This window comes from Rhinolophus sinicus, chromosome 1 (assembly GCF_057876585.1).
Source record: "Rhinolophus sinicus isolate RSI-liver-muscle chromosome 1, RSI-T2T, whole genome shotgun sequence".
NCBI lineage: Eukaryota > Metazoa > Chordata > Mammalia > Chiroptera > Rhinolophidae > Rhinolophus > Rhinolophus sinicus.
In genome coordinates this window covers 11,482,589-11,503,055 of record NC_142501.1, presented here as the reverse complement: position 1 = coordinate 11,503,055, position 20,467 = coordinate 11,482,589, and the positions used below count along the sequence as shown (strand labels likewise).

The following is a 20,467-nucleotide window of genomic DNA, read 5'->3' as shown; positions in this document are numbered from 1 at the left end:
ATATAAAGATTTTTCTTTAAATTAAAATTTTTCAACAAAAAAGTGACAACTTAAAGAAAAATATTAAGTACACAAAAACAAAGATGATGCATACGAATCATTTATGTATATATGACACAAATGGCGAGGGCTTGAGTAATGCAAACCTTTCCAAGAACTCTGCAAAGTGGAATTCACTTGCGAAGAGGTTGCCTAGTTTACCCCACGACACACAGCAAAGGTCTGGGGTCGAAGGCTCAGGCCAGGACTGACTAGACTTGCAGCCAGAACAGAGGTCATGTATGGCAGGACGTGGTAAGTGAGACCTCCGGGTAATTAAGCGATTCCGTGATTGGTATCCAAGACTCAGGCCATCTCAGTAAAAGGGAGTTTATTTTGGACATAAGAGAAACAGGAATCCTGAGTGAACCGCCAGTAGCCCCCTCGGCACCAACAACCTCTGTAACAGGAGCAGGGGCTCAAACCCTCTCGAAGTTTCCCCCCTTGCCATCTCCACTTGCGCCTGCTCCCCGGGGCCTCCCTCCCCTGAGAGAAATCTGATTGGTCAGCTCAGGCCCGGCTTCCCTGATTGGACAGAGCTTCTGTTCTAAGCCACCTCATAGTTTGCGGGTCAGCCTGTGGGTGGGCTTGAGAGCAGCTGAGAGCAGGGCCTATAAACTCAGGGACTGCACACTTTTGGCTGTTAGTTGTAAAGAGTGAGGTCAGAGCTTTTTAAAGACTCCTAGTTAAGGAGCAAAGTTGTGGCAGACATCACAGGCGTGTGTGATCAGTGCTAGGGATAGAGGGAAAAGAAGTGGAGGGGTGTTGGGGAGCCCCGAGCAGGGGTGGGAGAGAGAGGACTGCCATGTGAGGGGATGAGTCTCTTGCATGAGCCTGTGTGCTGTAACCTAGTGGGCGTGAGGCTTGACCTCAGAAGGGTCAAGGAGTCCAGGGTGCTCCTGTGAGGTGCATGGTGCCCCCTGAGAGAAAGAAGCTGGGCACAAGGAGCCCAGGCAAGGTGGTGCCAGAGAGTTTATTAATCATCCGGGGAAACATGATGGGATGCCAAGTACACTTTGTCAAAGTGCAGTGAGCTCCCTTCTGGAGGAGGTGTGCCAGCCCCTGGGCTATGGAAGAGACCCCTGCAGGGGAGGGTAGAGTAGAAGGAGCCCAGGAGGGGCTCCCTGCGACAGCATTAGGACCTGCCACCAGAAGGGTTTCTTCCCATCAGCATACCTTATGACAGTGAAGCCGTGTGGAAGGATCCACTTTACTGGGGGATTCTTGTCCATACCTGGACCACAGCACTCAAGATGTGGTGACCAAGCATTCAGAGGTCATGAGAGATGCCAAGGGGTAGTGACAGGGCCACTTTGTCCAGCTGCCCTGTGACCCTGAGAGCGTATCCCTCCAGCACTGAATCTCAAGGCCTGGGCACATTAAGGGAAGCAGTGTTCCCTCCAGGGGAAGCTGAACTGACAGAAGGTTAAGGGGAATTTATCACCTAGATGAGAAAGGAGAGGGCACCGTAGGCACAGAGAATGGCATGTGCAAAGGTATGGGAGCATGAGGGGGCTCCAGGGGGCTCAGGAGGACTTTGGATAGGGTTCCAGAAGGGAATGACGCAGCGTGATGCTAGACGGGTGAGGTTCAGGCCAAGAAGTGGGGTGAGGGCAGTGGAGAGTCACGGCAGGGTTTTAAACAAGGGCAGCATAACTGAGGTTTGGAACTAGCACTCTGGCTGCACCGTGGGGTGAGAGGGGGTGATTCTGGGCAGGACACCCAGGGAGGATGCTGGGGTGCAGATCTCTGGAGAACCTCGGGAACTCTCCCTGAGGAGCAGCTGCAGGCTGGAGAGGAGACATGTTTCAGAGGCAAAACCCAGGGGACCCCATGATTGATGGGGGGAGTCAAAGTGCCCCCGCCTGCAGTTTCTGACTTGGGCAGTAGGACCAGGGAGCAGCGATGGAGGTTTGGAAGTGAACTGCCAAGGGTGCAGGGCCAAGTGGGGGCCATCTGGTGGAGATATCCACGGGGCAGCCGAACACCAAGTGTCGCAGCTGTGGACAAGCATTGAGGACAGAATCCTCAAGTGGGCCTGGAGCAACAGTGGATAGTCACCTGCCTCCCACCCCGGGCCGTCTGTCTACACAGAGTGAGCTGGGTCCTGATCCTGGAGCTCTTGGAGGGACAAGTAGGCATCAGTGTTCAGGGTCAGGCAAGAGGTGGGGGCCCTGACCTGGCCTTGCCCAGGAGGACGGGCCCAGGGGAAGCTGGCCCCCTCCCTAGGGCCGGGGGCAGGGACGTCCTCTCCTGCTTCTCCCAATGCATTCTCCAGGGGTGACTGGAAATCCACCAGGTCAGGGGCTCCCGGAGTAGAAGGCCCCAGGAGCTGGGAGGCCCAGTCTCTGGGGACTCCCTCCTGCAGGGAGGGGGCTAGTCTTTCTTCACTGGCCGCAGTGCCCCCCAGGGCAGTGTTTGGGGGGCTCGGGCCAACGAGGAGACTGGGGGAGAAGAGCAACAGGTCTTCCCCGGGGGGGAAGGTGCAGTAGGCATGCTCCTCTCCTGGCGGAGGCGGCAGGGGTGGGAGGAGAGACCCCTCGGGTGCCCCAGGCCCACCCTCCTCAGGCTCCTCAGTGCAGGGGTCATAGGTGAAGTACACCTGGCAGGACTCGATCTCCAGAGCATCCGGGAGGTGGAAGAAGAAGTAGCCTTGGTTGGTGAAGCAGCTGGTCAGCGAGTGGCCGCTCGTCTCGAGGGAGAGTGAGGGCTCCTTGTCCTGCTGCAGCAGGAGCAGCTGCAGGGCCTTGGCGTCCCTGTCCAGCACCTCCAGCGGGGAGATCTCAGGTGCCGGGCCGCTGGGGCTGAAGGAGGATGAGGGGAAGGGCGAGGACAGCCACTTCTGCCAGGAGACAGACCAGCGACGGTGAGGGGGACGCCTCCTCCAGATTCTCAGCAACAGCTCCTAACTCCTCCTCCTCCTCCAACAGGCCATCAGGACTGCCCCATAGGACAAGCCCCCCTGACTGTTCCCCACACGCACCCCCCCATGTGCCCACTGGCTTGGGGAAACCTTTGGGTCAGCCCCAGGAGGTGCTTTCTTCCCAGCCCCGGCACGGGCTTCCTGGCTCAGCGCAGGTGCTCAGGCAATGCATTGACTCCATGAGTGACAGCTTACTGAGCGCCTGCTACAAGCCTGGCGCTGTGCTAGGTACTAGGGACACAGCAAAGGGTAGAATGGCAGTGTCTGGTGGGGACTGGTGCGAGTGTGTCCCCAAACAACCAATGCCAAAGCAGAAAGGGCGTGAGAGCACATCTTGTTCACTTTACAGATGCCCAGAGAGGGTGTGCCCTGGCCCTAATCACACAGCCAGCTGGTGGCAGAGCTGGGACTCAGCCTTCCCGCTCACACTGCCATGGAGACATCTCTGGTGGGGAGCTAATGTGCCCCCAGTTGGCCTCTCCCTCCCAGGCCCCTGCGGCCCTCTGCCTCCCACACCCTCCCTCCACAGAGAGAGGGAAGCACCCATCAGAGCACTGCTCCGTTGCTCCAGAGTCCAGAGCGCCCTGGCCAGGAGTGGTGAGCCTGGGTTCCAGCCCTGGCTCTCACTAGCTGTATGACCCTGGGCAGGTCCCCGCACCTCTCTGAGCCTCAGTTCCACAGCAGTTAGCTGCCCCTTCCCTGCTCCCTCACTGTAGGCCGGCAGGGAACTGCCAAGTAAGAGCATGAAGGTGGAAACAGCTGGCCAGGGGTACAGTGCAGATTACACAGCAAAGGTGTGGGGGGTGGTAGATCCCTGAGGTGGGTGCATTTGAGAACCCCAACAGCTCTCTGTCCTGGGAGCCTTCAGCAGCTGAACTGTGGTCCCCAGAGTCCAGGGACCAGACCTGAGGGGGTCCCCTCTATACTCCTGTGCCCAGCACAGGGCCAAGGAGCCAATCTATCTATTTCAGATGAATTAATGGACCAGCAGAGAAACATCCTGGTCTCCCTCCCCAGAGTGAGTTCTCGGGGCTGAGCTAGCTGTTATACAGACACACGCACACACACGAGTGCACACACACCCCACACATGTATACACACGTGCACGCAGACACCACTCAGCAGAAATCTACACCCTTTCCCCGAACTAGGAGTTTGTGTTACAGGAGAAAAAACTGAGAGAGGGAGAGAGAGAGAGAGAGAGAGAGAGAGAGACAGAGAGACAGAGAGAGAGACAGAGAGACAGAGAGAGGGGGGGGAGAGAGAGAGAGGGAGAGAGAGAGAGAGAGAGAGAGAGAGAGAGAGAGAGAGAGAGAGAGAGAGAGACACACTAGGGCAAACTGAGGTGGGCGAGGAAGGGCTGCCGGCTAGGAGAGAGGGGAAGAGCGCAGGTCGGGTGGGGTGGGGCCCAGACACCAGAAGAGGCACTGGAGGGCAGGGCCTGGCAGTGGCCTGGAGCCTTCGGCCACACACCTCGGGGGTATGTGTGGTCCTCCATTTCCTAGGCCTCCATCCACGATGCCCTGCGTGGGGGTGTGGAGGCACAAAGGGAAACTCATGCTCCTTTCATGCGCACGCACACATTCGCACTCACTCCCAGGTCCCATGGACAGGGCAGTGGGCCCTGTAGCCTTGCAGCCGGGGCCCTGGGGTAGAGAGAGAGAGAAGCAGGCCTCCCGCACAGATGCAGAGGGTGGGGGGGTCCCTCTTGGCTCGTCCCAAGCCCCAGCCACGTGTTGTGACCCCAGGGCCTCCTCCACACCTGAGCCTGGCGCAGGCATCTACACCTGAGGATGACCTCATGGGAAGAGGGAGTGGTTTGCCGCTGTCTAGGAAAGAGCCGACTTCTGCCCCAAAATGTCCTAGGCCCATAAAAACAGAAAGCCTTTAAGCTGGAAGAGGACTGAGAATACCTCTCGTCCAGCCTCCAACCAGTTCCAATGTAGGAATCCCTTCAGCTACGTTTCTGACACATAATCGGCCAAGGCTTGCGTGTATACCTGTTGATGGGGAACTCACTACCTTTAGGGCTGAAGGAGGAATTTTAAGGAGCTACATGTCCCTGCGTCGAGAATACTGCAGATAAGATATCCCCAGTCTTTGGAAGTTTTCCAATGAATTCCAGAAGGGGCCTTGACCAGTCCTGACAGAGAACCCCAAAGCCAGCTCCTGACAGCTCTGGTCCAGATGGCTTGCCAGCCCCTCAACACTCCTCCCCACCTCCCTCCACCCCCACCTCAGCCCCTCCCCCCCAAATCTAGGAGCCTAGGGCAGGCGAGGGGGTGGGAGGGTGGTAACAGCAGCCCACCACATCCCCTTGCCCCCTTGAAACTTCCTTCCTGAAGTGGGTGTGGGTTGGGGGAGGGGAGACAACTGAACTTGCAATGACGTTCAGGGTGTTACTAACGTGTGTGGCCGCACTTTTAAAATGAATCTGTGTTTTGTGGCTAGAAGTGACTAGAGGACTTGTTAGCATCTGTGATCAGTTCTGGAACCTGCCCAGAGATTCTTTACAGAGACAGAGGGAGCGCTACCCCACAGAGAAAGTCTGCGCTCTGTGGTAGGGGGGACAACGTGCTCCTGGCAAGACCTGCTCCGACAACAGACTGGTGACCGGAATTCTAGCGAGGGCCCCTTGCGCACTGACTGTGTGTGCGGCAGCGTTCTCGGGGCCATACCCATAGTAACACTGTGCTCCTCCTCATTTTACAGGTGAGGAACTGTGGCACAGAGAGGCTCTGTAACTTGCCGCAGGTCACACCGCCAGGAAGTGGTGGAGCCGGGATTTCAACCCAGCAGTCTGGCTCACACAGGAGGTGCCATTTAGCCTGAGAACGCTGGTGCCAGAGTTGGGGAAAGGGGCCCATACCCACCCCAGAGGCTGCTCCTTTCAGCATTTGTCTGCTCTCTCACACTGCGAAACCCACTCCTCCTGCACCACCTCCCTGCCCACTGGCACCACTGCCACGCTCTGGCTGGCCCACGTCAGCTTCTCACTTCCGCCCTCTACTTCCAGACTCCTACCTGGAAATCTCCTCCATGCTCTGAGCTCAGCTTGGAAAAGAACTCTGAGGGGTCTGGGATGTGACACTTCAGAATCTTCTTCAACCTTAACAGGGGAGAGGGAAGGAGGGTGAGAAGGGAAGGGGAACACAGTGTCCTGCCATCAGCTCACAGCTCCGAGGGCAGGGCATGGACCCACTCCACAATCGTTCATGTATTCAGTCAATACTGATTGAATATCCAGTAAGGGAGGGCACTGTGCGGGGTGCTGGGGACACAAGAATGGCCAACAGAGAAGGTCCCTGCTCTCAAGGAGCTGATATTCTAATGGGGAGACAGAGCCAAGTGTTCAACATTACCATTCATTCTGCAAAGAACAGAATGTTATGGAAGAGACGGAGGTGGGGGTGGGCGACTGCATGAATCAGAACGGTCAGGTCAGGGATGACTGGAGCAGAGTGAACCAGGAGGAAGGAGGTTCAGAAAGAGGCCAGATTATGTGCCTCCCAGGCAGGGCTGTCATGTATGGTGGTTCAGGTTGTGCACTGCCCAAGAGCACCTGATTTGGAAGCTGATGATTGGGGGCTGAATTTCAACCCATGTTCTGCTTATCAAGTTAAGTGCCCCAGCCTCTAGGCCCCAGAAAGCCTGGCTGCTGCCCCCATGACCTGCCCAGGCTCAGGTCAGCCCTCATCCCACCCCCAACCCCACCTTATGTTCTCTGACCACACCCTTCTCCCTGCACTCTCAGTTTCTGGAAGGCTTGTCCTTCCTTCCCACCCAGGGCCTTTGCACATGCTGTTTACTCTGCCTGTGATGCACTCCCCACCCCCATCCTGCCTGATTAGCTCCTCCTTCCAAATTCAAGAGAATCATCAGTTCCTCAGGGAAGTTTTCCCTGGCCACCCCTCAGCCGAGGTTCCTCTCCCTGTTGTCTACTTCCGATACATGCAGTGCCTTCCGTCACCATCCTAATCCTGGCGTGTCATTATATGTGTATGACTAGTGAACACCTGCCTTCCCCCATGGGAATGTGAGCTCCAGGAAGAGGGGACCATGTGCATATGGCTAGCCTTTGCATTCCCAGCCCTCAGAGCTGTGCCTGCCACTGAGCAGGGCTCAGTAAATAAAAGAATAAATGAATGATGGCCCAGACCCAGATAGACCCACGAGGACCCTCCCACACAGACAGCTAGTGTGTGCACACACACTCAACTCCTGAAAGTAATGCTCTGGGCAGGGCCCCCCTGGGGCTCTCCCTCCCCTGCTCCCCTCGGGCTGCTTCCATGGGGTTCCATCTTTGGGGATGGGTCATAGGGAAAGGCTAGATGTTAGGCAGGGAAGATTCCTGGGAGGGCAGAGGAAGCACTGATGTGTCTGAGCAGGGGATTCAGCCCAGAACCTGACTGGCAAGGAGTGTGTGTCAGAGAGAGATGGGAGCACGCAGGACAGATGGGAGCACTCTTACCATGGCCCGAGGTACCGGCAGTTGGCCAGCAGGTAGACTAAGAAGATGAAGCCAAAGGCACCACCCAGACCCACCATGATGTGATCCAACGAAGGGTAGGCCAGGTTCTTCCCCCAGGCTGCCCACGATGGGAAGAGAAGCAGGGAGAGGGGTTAGAGAAGTACCCCAACTCACCCAGATCACTCCAGCATCCCGCTATCCCCGCCCTGGTGCTGAGGGCGAGGCTGACCTCTGACCCAAGACATTACAGTGTCCCAGCTGGTCCAGCAGACCTGCTGTGTGCCAGGCTGACATGGGCCATCACATGCCTTCATCACAGCCACCCTGCCTCAGTATCATGGTACCCACTTTTCAGATGAGGAAACTGAGGCTGAGAGGTGAAAGTCTACCCCCGACCCTGGCAGAAACCAGGAGTTGAGGTTTCAGGGTGGAGAAAGAGCCTCGCTGGCCTCCCCACTAACTCACAAGGCCGTGGGCAAGTCCCATCCCCTCCCTGAGTCCCTGTTCCCGTGGGTGTGATTATGCCCCTCCTGCAGGGTAACATCAAGTGAGCTGATGACAACAGATGAGCACTGTAGCCCCAGCCCCAAGCCTCCCCCACCAGCTGCCCCCAGAGCCACAGCCCGGCCACACCCTCCTGTCCAAGCTCCATCCCCACCGCTGCTGCCCACCAGTACCTGCAGGCCTCGTCTTGAAGGCCAGGGCCTGGCTCCAGGGGCTCCAAGTCGCAGGGTTGTCTTGCTGAGGCCTGACCCGCACTTGAAGCTCATACGGGGTATTTGGATGGAGGTTCTCCAGGCAGATCCATTGCTGGTTCTGCTTGAGGATCAGCAGAGGGGCCTCCTGGGACAGACAGGGCTGTCAGAGCAGAGGGGCCCCACCACCCACCTCACCTCCCATGGCAGGGCTGGCTGGAAGGCTGAGCAAAGCAGCACCTTCCTTTCTCCCCTCCAGCCACTCCCCCTTCCTCGTCCACACCTATCCCCTGCTCCCAAAAGGTTCCCTGACTCCCCAGTTGCTGGGACCCAAACCCCAGGGTCATCCTGGACCCCTCCCTCTCACTCATCCTCTCCATCCAAAGCCATCTGCCAGCTGTTTCCACCTCCAGAGCCTATTCTAGACCCTTCCTTCTCTCCTCTCCTCCCTGCTCCAGGTCTGAGCTCCCACCTCCTCTCAGGCAGGCTGGTCTCCCTGCTTCCACCACGTTCTCTACCGTCCGTTCTCCACACAACCAGAAAGAGAGATTTTTTCCACAGCCCACTCCCACCTCTGCATCCCTCTTTTTGCCTTTTTCTGGTTCCCCACACACCCAGACAGTGTCTTGCTTTTGCAGTAGCTGTTTCCTCTGTTTGAAAAACCCGCCCCAGATCTTTGCAGGGTCAGCTCCTCCTTGACCTTCAGATCTGGGAGCAGCCTTCCCTGGTCACCTGAGTCTGAAGAAGGCTGTCTCAGTCCCTCTCAGATGCGTTATCCCGTTTCGTTTTCTTGATAGTGTTTATCAATATGCCACAGTCTCCTGTTTCTGTGCTTGTCAACCATCTGCCCCCCGCACCCCAGGTGAGTTTCCTGAGAGCAGAAAGCCTGTCAGTCTTGCCCTCCACTCTCTCCCTAGTGTCCAGCACATAGTAGGCATTCAGTAAATGTTTGATGAATGACTGAGCGAGTGAATAAAGGCATGAGTAAATGAATAAGGACAGACCCCTGTGTACCTGGACCACACTGGATTTGAAGAGTGGAGAGGTGGCATCCTAGGGCCTCTGAAATCTCACAGAGAAGTCAGTCACCTGCCTCTTAGCTATAACTCTGCCCCTGGAACCCCTGGGTTATCAGAGGGCATGTGAAGGGAGGGGGCGGCGGGAGCAGGCAGTACAGAGGAGCAGCAGAGGTTGCCTGGGGACTGCTGTGGCGTTGTGGGGATGAAAGATGGACACGGTGACCAGGACAGGAAGGAGGAATCAGCACAGGTCAGACTGAGCCATGTACCCACCTCCCAGGTACGGCCTGAAGACCTGGTCCGGGCCTCAAACTCCAGGGATCTTTCAATGTAGTGGGAGGACCGGGAGACGTTCCAGGTTATGTTGCATCTGTCGGCCCCTATGTGGGCGACTTGGAGGGAGTCAGGGGCCATCAGGCGAACTGGAGGCGGGAGAGAAGACGGGAGAGCAAGCTTTGGAGATGCTGGCTCGTGATGCTGAGATGGTCAAGATGAGACATGCTCCAGCCTCCACCTTTGCACCTGCTGCTTCTCCCTCCTGGTGTGCCCTTCCCCCAGAGAGCCACACGTCACTGCTCTAATATCACCGATTGAGAGAAGCCGTCCCCAGCCCCCTGCCACTCTCGACCTGCCTCACCTGACTGATTTTTCTTCCTAGCGCTTCTCACGACCTGACATATTAAATACCTACTCTTGGTTCTTTATTCACTGTTTCCCCCACCAGACTGTGAGCTCGCTGAGGGCAGGGACTTTTGTTCTCTCCTGAGTGGGTATTTAATATGTCAGGTAGTGATAAGCGCTTGGTGCCTGGAACATTGCCAGCCATGTACTAAGCGCTTAATTAAATATCTGCTGAATGAATGAATCAGGGCAGCCTTTCTCTGCATTCAGAAATGATCTAAGAGTTTGACATGGATCATCTCTTTCATTTAATTTAATCTCACTAATCTTATATATAAGATTTTATGATTCTGAAGTTAAGTCATCTAAGTGTTTATAATTCTGAGACTCTGTAGAACTCCATGAATAACAATAAGCGAGTGTTTATTGAGCATGTGCTAAGCAGTTTCTGAGTCTTGTCTCATAGACTCCTTGCAGCAACCGTGTACAGCAGGTAACTGATTATCCCCCATTTTACAGATGAGGAAACCGAGGCTGACATGTTAAATGACCTGCCAGTCAGATCATACCTGGTTAAGGCAGGACTGCATTTAGCACCCTACCTGGGTCTCACCCTCTGTGGCACCTCTTTCCTAGAGATGGACCCCAAGTTCTGGGGGAGGTGGGAAGGGTTGGGGTTGGGGTCAGGCACTCAGTCATACAACAAACCTTCCCAGAGCACCGCCCAGATCAGACCTGGTACTGAGTACTCAGAATGGAGACATAGGGATAGCAGAAACTCTGCTCTCAGGGAGCTCACAGCTCAGTGAGGGAGATACACCTATAATCAGGCAGTGATGACCTAGGTCATAAACACCCTTAAAGAAGAGGTACAAAGGGCTGGGAGAATCTAGGAAAGCCTCCTGGAGGAGGTGATTTCACTGAGCCTTGAAGGGTGAATGGGAATTTTCCATGTAAAAAGAGCCTTCCAGGCAGTGTGACTAGCACGTTGCAAGGGCTCAGGGGCATGGATAGGCAAGTTGAGTTTGGAGAACTGGCCTTTGTGTGGCAGAAATATAGGCCACAAGAGGAGGATGCTGGAGAGGAAAGCCAGGTGGGATCCCGAGCAGCCTTGCACGCCAGGGTAAGGAGCAAAGACTACACTCTGAGTGCAGCGGGCAGTGAACTGGTCAGATGTGGGTGTGGAAGCTAATGGCGAGAGACTAGAACAGTGTGATCCCAGAAAAAAGATAGGGAAGGAGGTGCCTCCCCCCACCCCAGCCCCACCAGGGATCCTCACTCACGGTTATTAAAGGGTTTGAAGTCCTGGGTCATTACCATCTTCCACTTCTTTCCTTCGAGGCATGTCACACTTATGTTAACGATGTCCGCTGAGGTCAGTTTCTGAGACTGCAAGTGAAGGGGATAGCGATGTTGCCAGCAGCAGCTGGCGGGGGAAAGCCATCGAGATGAGGACAGGGGAGGGACAGGAAGAAGACCCAGACTGCAACACGGGAGGAGCCCCACCACGTACCCACATTGTCTAAGGTAGGGGTCTGCAAACTTATTCTGTAAAGGGTCAAGTAGTAAATCTCTTTGGCTTCGCAGGTCACATGGTCTCTGTTACAACTGCTCAACTCGGCAGTAGATGGCATGTAAGAGAGAGAGTGGCTATGGGCCAATAAAAATGTATTGACAAAACAGACAGCAGGTTGCATTTGGCCCGTGGGCCACAGGTTGTCAACCCCTTATCTAAAGTGAAGTGAGCTGTCTTGGGAGGAAGGGAGTTCCCTTTTATGAGAGGTATGCAAATGGGATGAGCCCCCAAAAAGTTGTAGGGCTAGAACTGTACCTGTGTAATAGCTTGGAGTGTGAAAGCCTCCCCTATCTCATTTCTCCCCACACCCTGACTTTTCTGGAAGGAAATGTCCGGGTATTGAGCATCTAGGCAGACACTGCTCAGCAGCGTTAACCATTCTCTGGCTGATTCTCACGGCAGTTCACCCCCACACTGCACGTAAGAAACCTGAGGCTCAGGTTGGTTAAGGGACTTGCCCAAGATCACTCATCTGGTCATCAGGGGAACTCAGATTCAAACCCATGCTCTGCGCCCACAATCCCACAGCGACTGCAGCCCTGGCCCATCACGGCTGACCGAGGGCTGCCGAGTGAGCAACTGATGGTGGCCTTCTGCCTGTGCAGAGGGCAGCCCTGCAGGCCTGCAGAAGGAAGGTCTAGTGCAGGCCCAGTGAGGATCTGAGCTCGAGCCTAGGGTGCTGTTTTCAGGTCCAGCACCCAGAGTGCAGCCCTTCTGACCTGCTGCAGGGCCCACTATGACCAGCCTTGAACCTGGTTATCACCGTGTTTCCCCGAAAAGAAAACCTAACTGGAAAACAAGCCCTAGCATGATTTTTCAGGATGACATCCCCTGAACATAAGCCCTAATGCGTCTTTTCGAGCAAAACTTAATATAAGACCCAGTCTTATTTTTGGGGAAACACAGCAGTTCCCAGAGCTAGAAACAATTCCTCCCTCTGTACCCCAAGGACCTTGCCCCAGCCTTATTCCAGCTTCTATGGGGGCCAGATTTTCCTAGATAATAATAGTATTATCATTATTACTATTACTGTTATTATTGTTGTAAAGATGCCAATAGTACATTCTGTTGACCACTTAGTCTGGCAGGCACTCTTCTAAGCACTTTACATATATTATCTCATTTAATTCTCTCAGCACCCTATCAGACAGGCGTTACTATTCTCATCCTGCTGCAGCACAGAGAGGCTTAGGGACTTGCCTAAGGTCACACAGTTAGGAAAGTCACACAGCTAGGTGGGACCAGGATCTGAAGCGAGACCACCTACAGAGCTCACAGAGAAAGGCATGCAATCTGTGCCTTTTACAGCTACACGTAAGCCTATCTCTACTCCCTCCTGCCCCCTGAGAATGTATATGACCTGATGATGGGTGGAAAATGTGGTCTGGGCATCCCTGGTGCCCACCGCAGCCAAGGAGGTTTGATGGACAATCATCTGATGCACAGCCACGGGGACACGGCCACATGCCCTTTGAGAGGCAGCCTGGGGCCATGGTGAAAGGGCCGGGCTGGGGGTTTCACAGACCTGGGTTCAATCCCAGCTCTGCTACTCCCTGGCTGTGTGACCTTGGGCAGGGACCACGCCTCTCTGAGCTTCAATTTCCTCATCAGTTAAGGAGACAATGCTGGGGACCACCCAGAGTCACCTCTGTGACCATCCACTGACCATCATGTGCATGCTCTATGCTCTATTCTGGGTGGTGTTCCAAGTGCTTTCACGCTCAGATCCACCCAACGGGGAGGCGCCATTATCATTCCCACTTGAATGGAGGGGAGATTAAGACACAGAAGCCATCTATCGTCACCCAGCTGGTGTACAGTGAAGCCAGGGCTAGAACCCAGACTGGGGTTTCCAGGCGGGAATTCCCGCCCATTCTCAGGAATTTCTTCACTTTCCTGTTTCTGAATCCCGAGATATAAACTGTTTTCTGTTCTCCATGATGACTCGTTTCCACAAAGTAACAGCCGATACTACCAACCTGGGTTCAAGGAGCCAATTTTCCCTATTTCCCAACCAACTTTTCTCGGGATTTGGGAATGAAAAAGCAAAAAAACTTCCCGAGAACGGGCGGGAATCCTGCCCGGAAACCCTCACCCAGACTGTCAAGCTCTGGAATCCACTCCTGAGCCCCACCACCCTGCACTTGCTAAGACCTCGGGAAGAGTCAGACGCGTGGTTATTATTATCAGAGGGGAGCTCTCCCCGCTGACAAGGAGTGCAGCAGTGTCACGGGACCCCCAGCATGGGGTGGGGGACAGAGGATGCAGGGGCAGAAGGTGAGCCTCACGCCCCATGGATCTGTCGCCCTCGGGTCAGGTCTGATTCCTGGCCTTTGGACGCTGCCCTCCTTCCTCCCGCCTCCCAGCCCCTGGCAGCCCACACGACCACAGCTTGCTGGCCATTGGGCTTATGGGGCCCCAGCTCCTCTCCTGGGAGGATACCCCTTGACACCCACCCGCCCCCTGGGCCTCCTCAGCTACAGATACTCACATTTGGGTGTCCAAAGAGCAAGTTGCAGGCCCAAGATGCCGGCCCCACTGAGCTCAGCTCACAGGATACATTCTTGGAACTTTCAAAGCAAAATAACTTCCTTAGAAGAAAAGGAGAGACCCCAGAATGGGCCCTTGGGATGGTCCGCCATGCAGCAAGGCCAGTCTGCACAGGTCGACCATGCCAACCTCACAGGGGTGCCAATTCCCCCACCTGCTCCACCTCCCCTCACAAGAATCTTTTTCTGCCCTCCCCACCCCAGCCTGGCCCACAGCAGCCAGAGTGATCTTCTAGAAACAAACCAGTTCAGGACACCCAGCTTCCACACCTAAAGCCCTGCAGTCTTCCCATGAGGCTTGACTGGGCCTTGGGAGCCCCTGTGGAATCACCACCCACAGGACTCAGGGCCAAACCCAAAGCCACCTTCGCTGCTCCCTGCAGGATGTTTGTATCACAGCGATCCCTTCACATCAACTCCCACCTACCACCCCCCAAGCGCCCCAACCACTTCCCAGTCCCCTGTTCCCACAGCTGCCCCAGGGGTCTCTCAAAATCCCAAGTTCCTCACAAAGCTTGAGGAGGCCCCTTTCTTCCCCACCCCTCTTGCCTCTAAAGTCACGTCCAGCCTCAGAACAATAGGCTTGAAGCCCCATGTCCCCAGTCTGCCGTGTCCAGCTCGTCTGTAGCCTAGACCCCCACACCCCACTGCCACCCAGGTTCCAACAGCCTAAATAGCTGACTCCCAAATTTTCCAGACTTCTGTGATACGAAGAGTGTGTGCACCCTATTAGTCCAAGATTCTGAGAGTTAGGATTTCAAGAATCTAAATGTCAGTGATTGTAAGATGCCACCGTCCTGAGATTGGGCAGTTTTGCCGGTCAACCCCACACTCACCGTTGATACGACTGGGCACAGATCTGGCAGGGTGTGTTCTGCAGGCCCCCATCCTGGCTCCACACACAGGAGATGTTGGCTTTCGAGTCGTAAAAGCATGTGAGCTTGGAAGTCTCTGCTGGCAAGACAAGGCATAAGTGGCTGCAGGGTGCCCCGGGGCTTGCCCAGCACCCCTGTTCCCAGTGCCCTGCGCCTACCAGATGAGGAGGTAGGCAATCCTGGTGGGCAGCGAAGGGGTTAGTGGGCCCATTTCAAAGAACAAAACTGAGCCCCATAGCCTGCAAGGTCCCCACAGGCAGGCTGAAGCAGGGTAGTGATGAGAAGCCAGCATCTTCCCGTGGCTTGGGGAGGCATGTGGATACAGTGGGGGCAGGATGGAGGGCGAAGTGGGGAGGTGGATACCTGATCTCCCGTCCCATTGCCCCGGCCTTTCTCCTTCCTGCCTCTTGCCCCAGATGATGTACCTCCTGCCAAGAAGCAGGGGTCCCAGGAGGGCTGTAGAAAGGCCTTGGCCTCCTGCCTGAGGGAAAGCACATTGTGCAGATGCCAGGGTCCTCACCATTCACTGCTGTGGACACCTGAGGGATGTCCAGGGACAGGAGGAAGATGAGGAGGGACAGACACCAGGACAGAGCAGGAGCTGCCATCACATCCACAGGTAGGGGCTGGGGAAAGGAGCCCTGGAGGAAGGAAGAAGGGGAGAGGGCACAGATGAACACCCATCACGCCCCTCACCACCCCGGCGGCAGGCTGGCCCTGCCCCTCGCAGGGTGCGCAGGTCCGCTCTCCACCACGCGACACCGTCCAGCCTCAGGGCCCTTGCTCCTGCTGGTCCCACTGCCCCACACATGCTCACTCCCTGCCTTCAGAGACCCACAGGTGGTGATTGCTGAAAGGGCTCTCTGAGTAAGCCCATTCCCTGGTTCAAAATTGGCAAAACAGGCTCAGGAAGGGGAAAGATGCACTTACATCCACCTGAGGGGGCCAGCACAGAGCTGGGATTAGAGCCTTATCCCAGCCTCCTCTCACCCCGCTGCCCCCTTAACCACACCAAAACCACACGTCCTGTATGTCAGGCTCTGTTTTAAACTCGTTCAATGCAGAAATAAGAGCATGCATTAGAGATGCTCTTATTATCCCCATTTTCAGGCACAGAGAGGTGAAGCAAGTTACCCAAGGCCACACAGCTGGTAAGAGGCAGATGTGGGTCTGAGCCAGGGCAGCCTGCCCGGAGACCAGGCAGGGCTCCCTCCTGTAACTTCTCTGGCTGTGTCTTCCCACCCACTGAGAGAGTTCACGTGATCAAAAAACACATACTGATTACCTCAGAACAATACTCGTGCTGTGGGCTGAGCCCTCACTCTTGCCAAGCACTTTGCGTACCCTGGGGGTGGGGAAGTACTTGTATTATCCCCTTACACAAATGAGGAAACCAAGGCTACAAGTCATAACTTGCCCAAGGTCACATGCGCAGAAGCAGAGCTGGGATCCACTGCCCGGGCTCCGTTCCAAGGCCCATTCTCTCACGCCAATCCACCTTGCCCATCCCATCCCAGGCGCTGGTGCCAGAGGTAAAGCCAACAACGTCCTTGCCCTGGGAAGTCGGGACCCACATGGGCACAGGTGAACTGGCGGCATCTGGCCTGGGTGTGGGAAGGAGCCCAGACAGGTACCCGCGGGCTCCTCCTTGCCGGCCCACCAGCCCCACAGGAGGGTGAGCTCCCCAGGATGGAGCTGGTTGCCTCTTTCTTGGACCCCCCAAATAACACAGGGTTGGGACCCCAAAGGGTGCAGAGTCCAGCCAAAAGGCTCCCAGCAAACACCCCTGTTCCCCTTAGTCACTCCATCACAAACCTGGGGCATAGGCACTGTCCATCCTCTGGAGGGTGTCACCCAGGGCCAGGCCCCAGTCAACAGGCAACCCCATGCCCAGGACAGGACCTGGCACAAAATCCCAGGGTGAGAGGAGGGGGTGGCAAAGGCATGCAAGATTGCACGAAGGTCAGAGACAAAGCACAGCCCCTGCAGCGGGGAGCCTGGTGGGGAAAAAGGTGCAGCAACGTACACCAAGAGACCAAAGTACGCAGGAGAGAATGAGGATGGACAGACAACAGGACAGAGCAGGAGAGTATGGCATGTGCCAGAAGGGTGCAAGCTGAGGGGGCCCTGGCAGTCTCTGAGGCTGCACCCTCATGCACAGGAGGAAACTGAGTCTCAGGGAGTGTACAAAACCTGCTCAAGGTCACAGAGCTAGGAAGAACCCCAGCTTCAGGGAGGGCAAGTCAGACCTCTGAGTTCCCAGCACTTCTGTCCTGGGTTCTCACACACATCCCCAGGTGCCCTTCATGACTGCAGAGCTGTTCTCACTGACTGACTCATTAGGTCCCCACCACAACCCTGGGAGGTGGGGGTCATTGTCCTCTTTTTGATAGATAGACACGCGTAGCCACGCAAGGGGCTAGACTGAAACCAGGTCATCTGATTTCAAGGTAGAAGATGGTGACAATAATGACGATATTGATGATGACGATGACAATGATGATGATGGTGGTGGTGGTGGTGGTGACTAACACTCAGCTTCTACTCTGTGCCTGGTACTGTTAGGACTCAGCAACCCTCTGAGCAGGTACCGTTATGACTCCTTTTCTCAGATGAGGAGACCGAGCCACACATCACGTAGCCTCTTGCCCAGGCTAGAGGCGGGTGGAGCTGGGGTTTGAGCCCAGTCAGATGCAGTCTGAGGCCCCACGGGGCGGCTGCTGCGGAATGTGGGCCTTTGTGGGGGCTGGGGGCGGATCTGAAGCAGGAGTTCAGAGCCAGAAATGTGTCTCACCTGCCCTCTGAACTTGACGGACCCCATCTCCCCTCGTCCTCTAACCCTCGACCCCCCCCACACCCCAGCACACACATACACACGCACATGAGCACAAACACACACACACACACAGGGCTCCCTCTTGCTGTTTCACTGTGGGGCATCTTCCCAGCAGGCGTGGGGTCCTTGATGTGTGGGAAGGGAGGGGACCCCCCAGCAGCCCCATTCCCACGGTGCTCTAAACAGTTAAGGATGGGAGGACTCGGCCCCCAGGAGAGGAGAGAGGGGGTGCCCACCAGACAGCCCCAGAGAGGGAGTCCCATCCCCGCCCCCCAGTCACACAGCCAAGTAAGGGGCACATCTGGACTTGAACCCCAGAGACCTCCCAGCCTCCACCCCCACTTCGCATCCAGGTCTCCTCCCTCGCCACACATGCCTTCCGTGGAGCACTTTACCGGGGGAGCCTCCCCAGTGGCCCCATGCCGCAGCCGTCGGGAGGTGGCTTGCGTCTCTCCCACCCCATTCAGTGCCATCTCTGAGTACCCAGCCCACCTGAGGCTCAGGTGGCCTTCCTCTCCCAGTCCTCCTAGCCCCTTCTCCACCCCTCTGGGTTGGGGGGCCAGCACAGGACCAAGGGAGGCCCCTCATCCCACAGCAGCCCCCAGCCTCTCCCCCTGCCCCCGGGTGGGCTGGGAAGAAGAAGCAAACTTAGACTGGGGACCCACTTTTTCTCAAGCCAAGAGTCACAAGAGCAGGGCCTGCCCAATTCTTGGGGGAGTCTAAGATCAGGCTGGAGGGGAGGGCTGGGAGATGGAAGTTTAAGTAGAAACTGCTGGGGGGTTCTCACTCAGAGCTGAAAGTCATCCCCGTGACCTTTACTACCAACCCACCCTCCCCTAGGGGCTGGTGGCAGGGGCCATGAGGGAGCTACTGGTACCCAGGGACTCAGCAGGGGCAGGGTGAGGGCAAGGCGGGTATCACCTGGCTGGGACATAGGGCTGCGGCAGGTTCTCTCCAGTTCTCTCCGCTGCTGGGACCACAGCCATCTCCCCAGGGCCCTGCTCCTGCTCTGGTGGCCCAGGTAGCAGACTGATGGGGACAGCAAAGAGTAAACCCCAGGGCCAGCCCACTTCCTGCAGAGGCTGGAGAGGGCAAGGCCTGGGTTGGGGGACGGGAAAGATCTGCCTTGCTGAGAAACTCTGAAACTCCTGAAGCATCTAGGGGCCAGATAAGATCTCTCTACTCCTCTGGGGGCGGGTGGGGGGGTGGGCAGCACAGGCGCACACGCGCTCACAGTCACACACACACACACACACACACAAATAGACTCCTTGCTGCACACAGGAGCCCAAGGGGGTGAAGCCCCTTCTTTTCCCTCCTACATCACCCCCACCCCATCTCACACAGGCCACCTCAAGACTTGTCACCTTCATCTGGTCACACACACACCCACTAACACCCAAGCCTCACACAAACATGGCCTTTTAGGTGTCCCCCAGCTCTTCTCACTCTCACTGCACTCATCTTTCTGAGACCTCCCTCTTCACCCCAGCCTTCCAGGAAGCCCCTTACTCAGTTTAGCATTCAAAGGAAATCATTTCTTGGGGCTTTGCAAACAATTTGATGGCCACTTATTGAACATTCTAGAACCTCCCTGTTCCTCTCAAGTCATAGTTCCTAATCCTCTCTCCCCTCTTTCTTTGGTCGGTGGGGAGGAGGTGAGCTCAGGGCTTTTTTAGTGATGAAAAGTTATGGACCCCTCTTTAGAAAAGTGCACATCTATTTATGTGCAGGGTCACAGGCCCAGCGACCCTGTGAAGTTCCACCCAGTCTCTCTCTGTTTCCCCTGATTTAATGGCCCTGCTTGGGGGCGAGGGGGAGGTCTTGGAAGCTGCCATCCCTTTCGAAAACGGGAATAAGGACAAGCAGGAGGGGAAGTGGGAAGGGCAGGTCTGCAGAACCCCCATCTGCATAGAAGTGAGAAAGCAGAATTGAAGACCCTGAAAAGAGACTCAGGCCAACATCCCTCTGAGTGGGAAGGAGCACTCGGGCTGTCCATGTTGTGGAAAAGACCAGATTCAAGGCTTCTTTGAAGCTCAGGGACCCTGCCTCCCTCTGCTTCAATGTCCACACCTATGGAGTGTGGCGGGGGGAAGCAGTTTCCACCCGGTGTGTCCAGAGGACTGAACAGTGGCCGGACCAGAGAGCAGGCTGCACTGAAGGCCAGTTCCTCCCCTACCTGACCTCCCCTCCCCCCTCAAGCAAGACTTTCTGGCTGCAGGAAAGGGTACTAACGCAACCACCACAAAGATGAGAATACTAGCCAATATGTATTAAGCCTGGAATATTTCTGGAAGCTTCTCAAGAAACCAGGAACACTGGTTCTCCCGGGAAAGAAAGCCAGGCAAGGAAGGGGGCTAGGAAGGACTTTTTTCACTGTAGACCCTTTTGTACCGCATGAATATATTTCCTGCCCCAACATATATGAATTCAGTTAAAACTTAAAAACACAAGTAAAGAAAAAAAATACATCCTCAGGCAAAGCCAGAAATCACAAACTCAGCTTGTAATAAGCAGCCTCTCCCAAGAGTATTGCCCTAGCATGGCGTTGGCCTGCCCTGCGTGTACTCCTGGGGGGCTCCCTCCTCCATCCCTCTTTCCTTCTTTTATTCATTCAGCACACATTTGCTGAGCACCCAAGATGTCCCAGTGGCCAGGCCAGGTGCAGAGAAGCCTGAGGTGGCTGGCACAGGCCCTGCCTTGATTAGTGACACAGGCCACGGTAGGACCAGGGGAGAGAGAAGAGGCAGCTGTAACCAGCCAGATATCCTGGGGGAGGGGGTACAAGTGTAGCCTGCACCAGCTGAGGCTTCTTGAACAAGGAAAGGAAAGCAGGGAAGGAGACAGTCCCCACACTCAGCAT

The 20,467-nt window shown here is 55.8% G+C and overlaps 1 protein-coding gene across 9 annotated transcripts; it reads right to left on the bottom strand.

Annotated features, from left to right (window-relative positions):
* Positions 1 to 353: 353 nt before the first annotated feature.
* IL2RB (interleukin 2 receptor subunit beta) lies at positions 354 to 18,669 on the bottom strand. 9 transcript variants are annotated; one of them, XM_088796658.1, is made up of 11 exons: positions 18,526 to 18,669; positions 15,289 to 15,409; positions 15,132 to 15,196; positions 14,730 to 14,847; positions 13,836 to 13,914; positions 11,052 to 11,157; positions 9,421 to 9,569; positions 8,111 to 8,276; positions 7,434 to 7,551; positions 5,987 to 6,071; positions 354 to 2,881 (listed from the first exon to the last, which is right to left on the bottom strand). In XM_088796658.1, exons 1-11 carry the CDS (start codon positions 18,536 to 18,538, stop codon positions 2,126 to 2,128), a joined length of 1,776 nt encoding a protein of 591 aa, XP_088652784.1. In that variant the 5' UTR covers positions 18,539 to 18,669; the 3' UTR covers positions 354 to 2,125. The 9 variants fall into 9 exon arrangements, with proteins under 9 accessions (XP_088652784.1, XP_074182445.2, XP_074182447.2 ...); XM_074326344.2 differs by lacking the exon at positions 15,132 to 15,196 and adding an exon at positions 16,054 to 16,113 and having other exon boundaries at positions 13,836 to 13,935; positions 18,526 to 18,614; XM_074326346.2 differs by lacking the exon at positions 15,132 to 15,196 and adding an exon at positions 16,054 to 16,113 and having other exon boundaries at positions 13,836 to 13,935; positions 14,730 to 14,844; positions 18,526 to 18,614.
* Between the last annotated feature and the right edge of the window lie 1,798 nt (positions 18,670 to 20,467).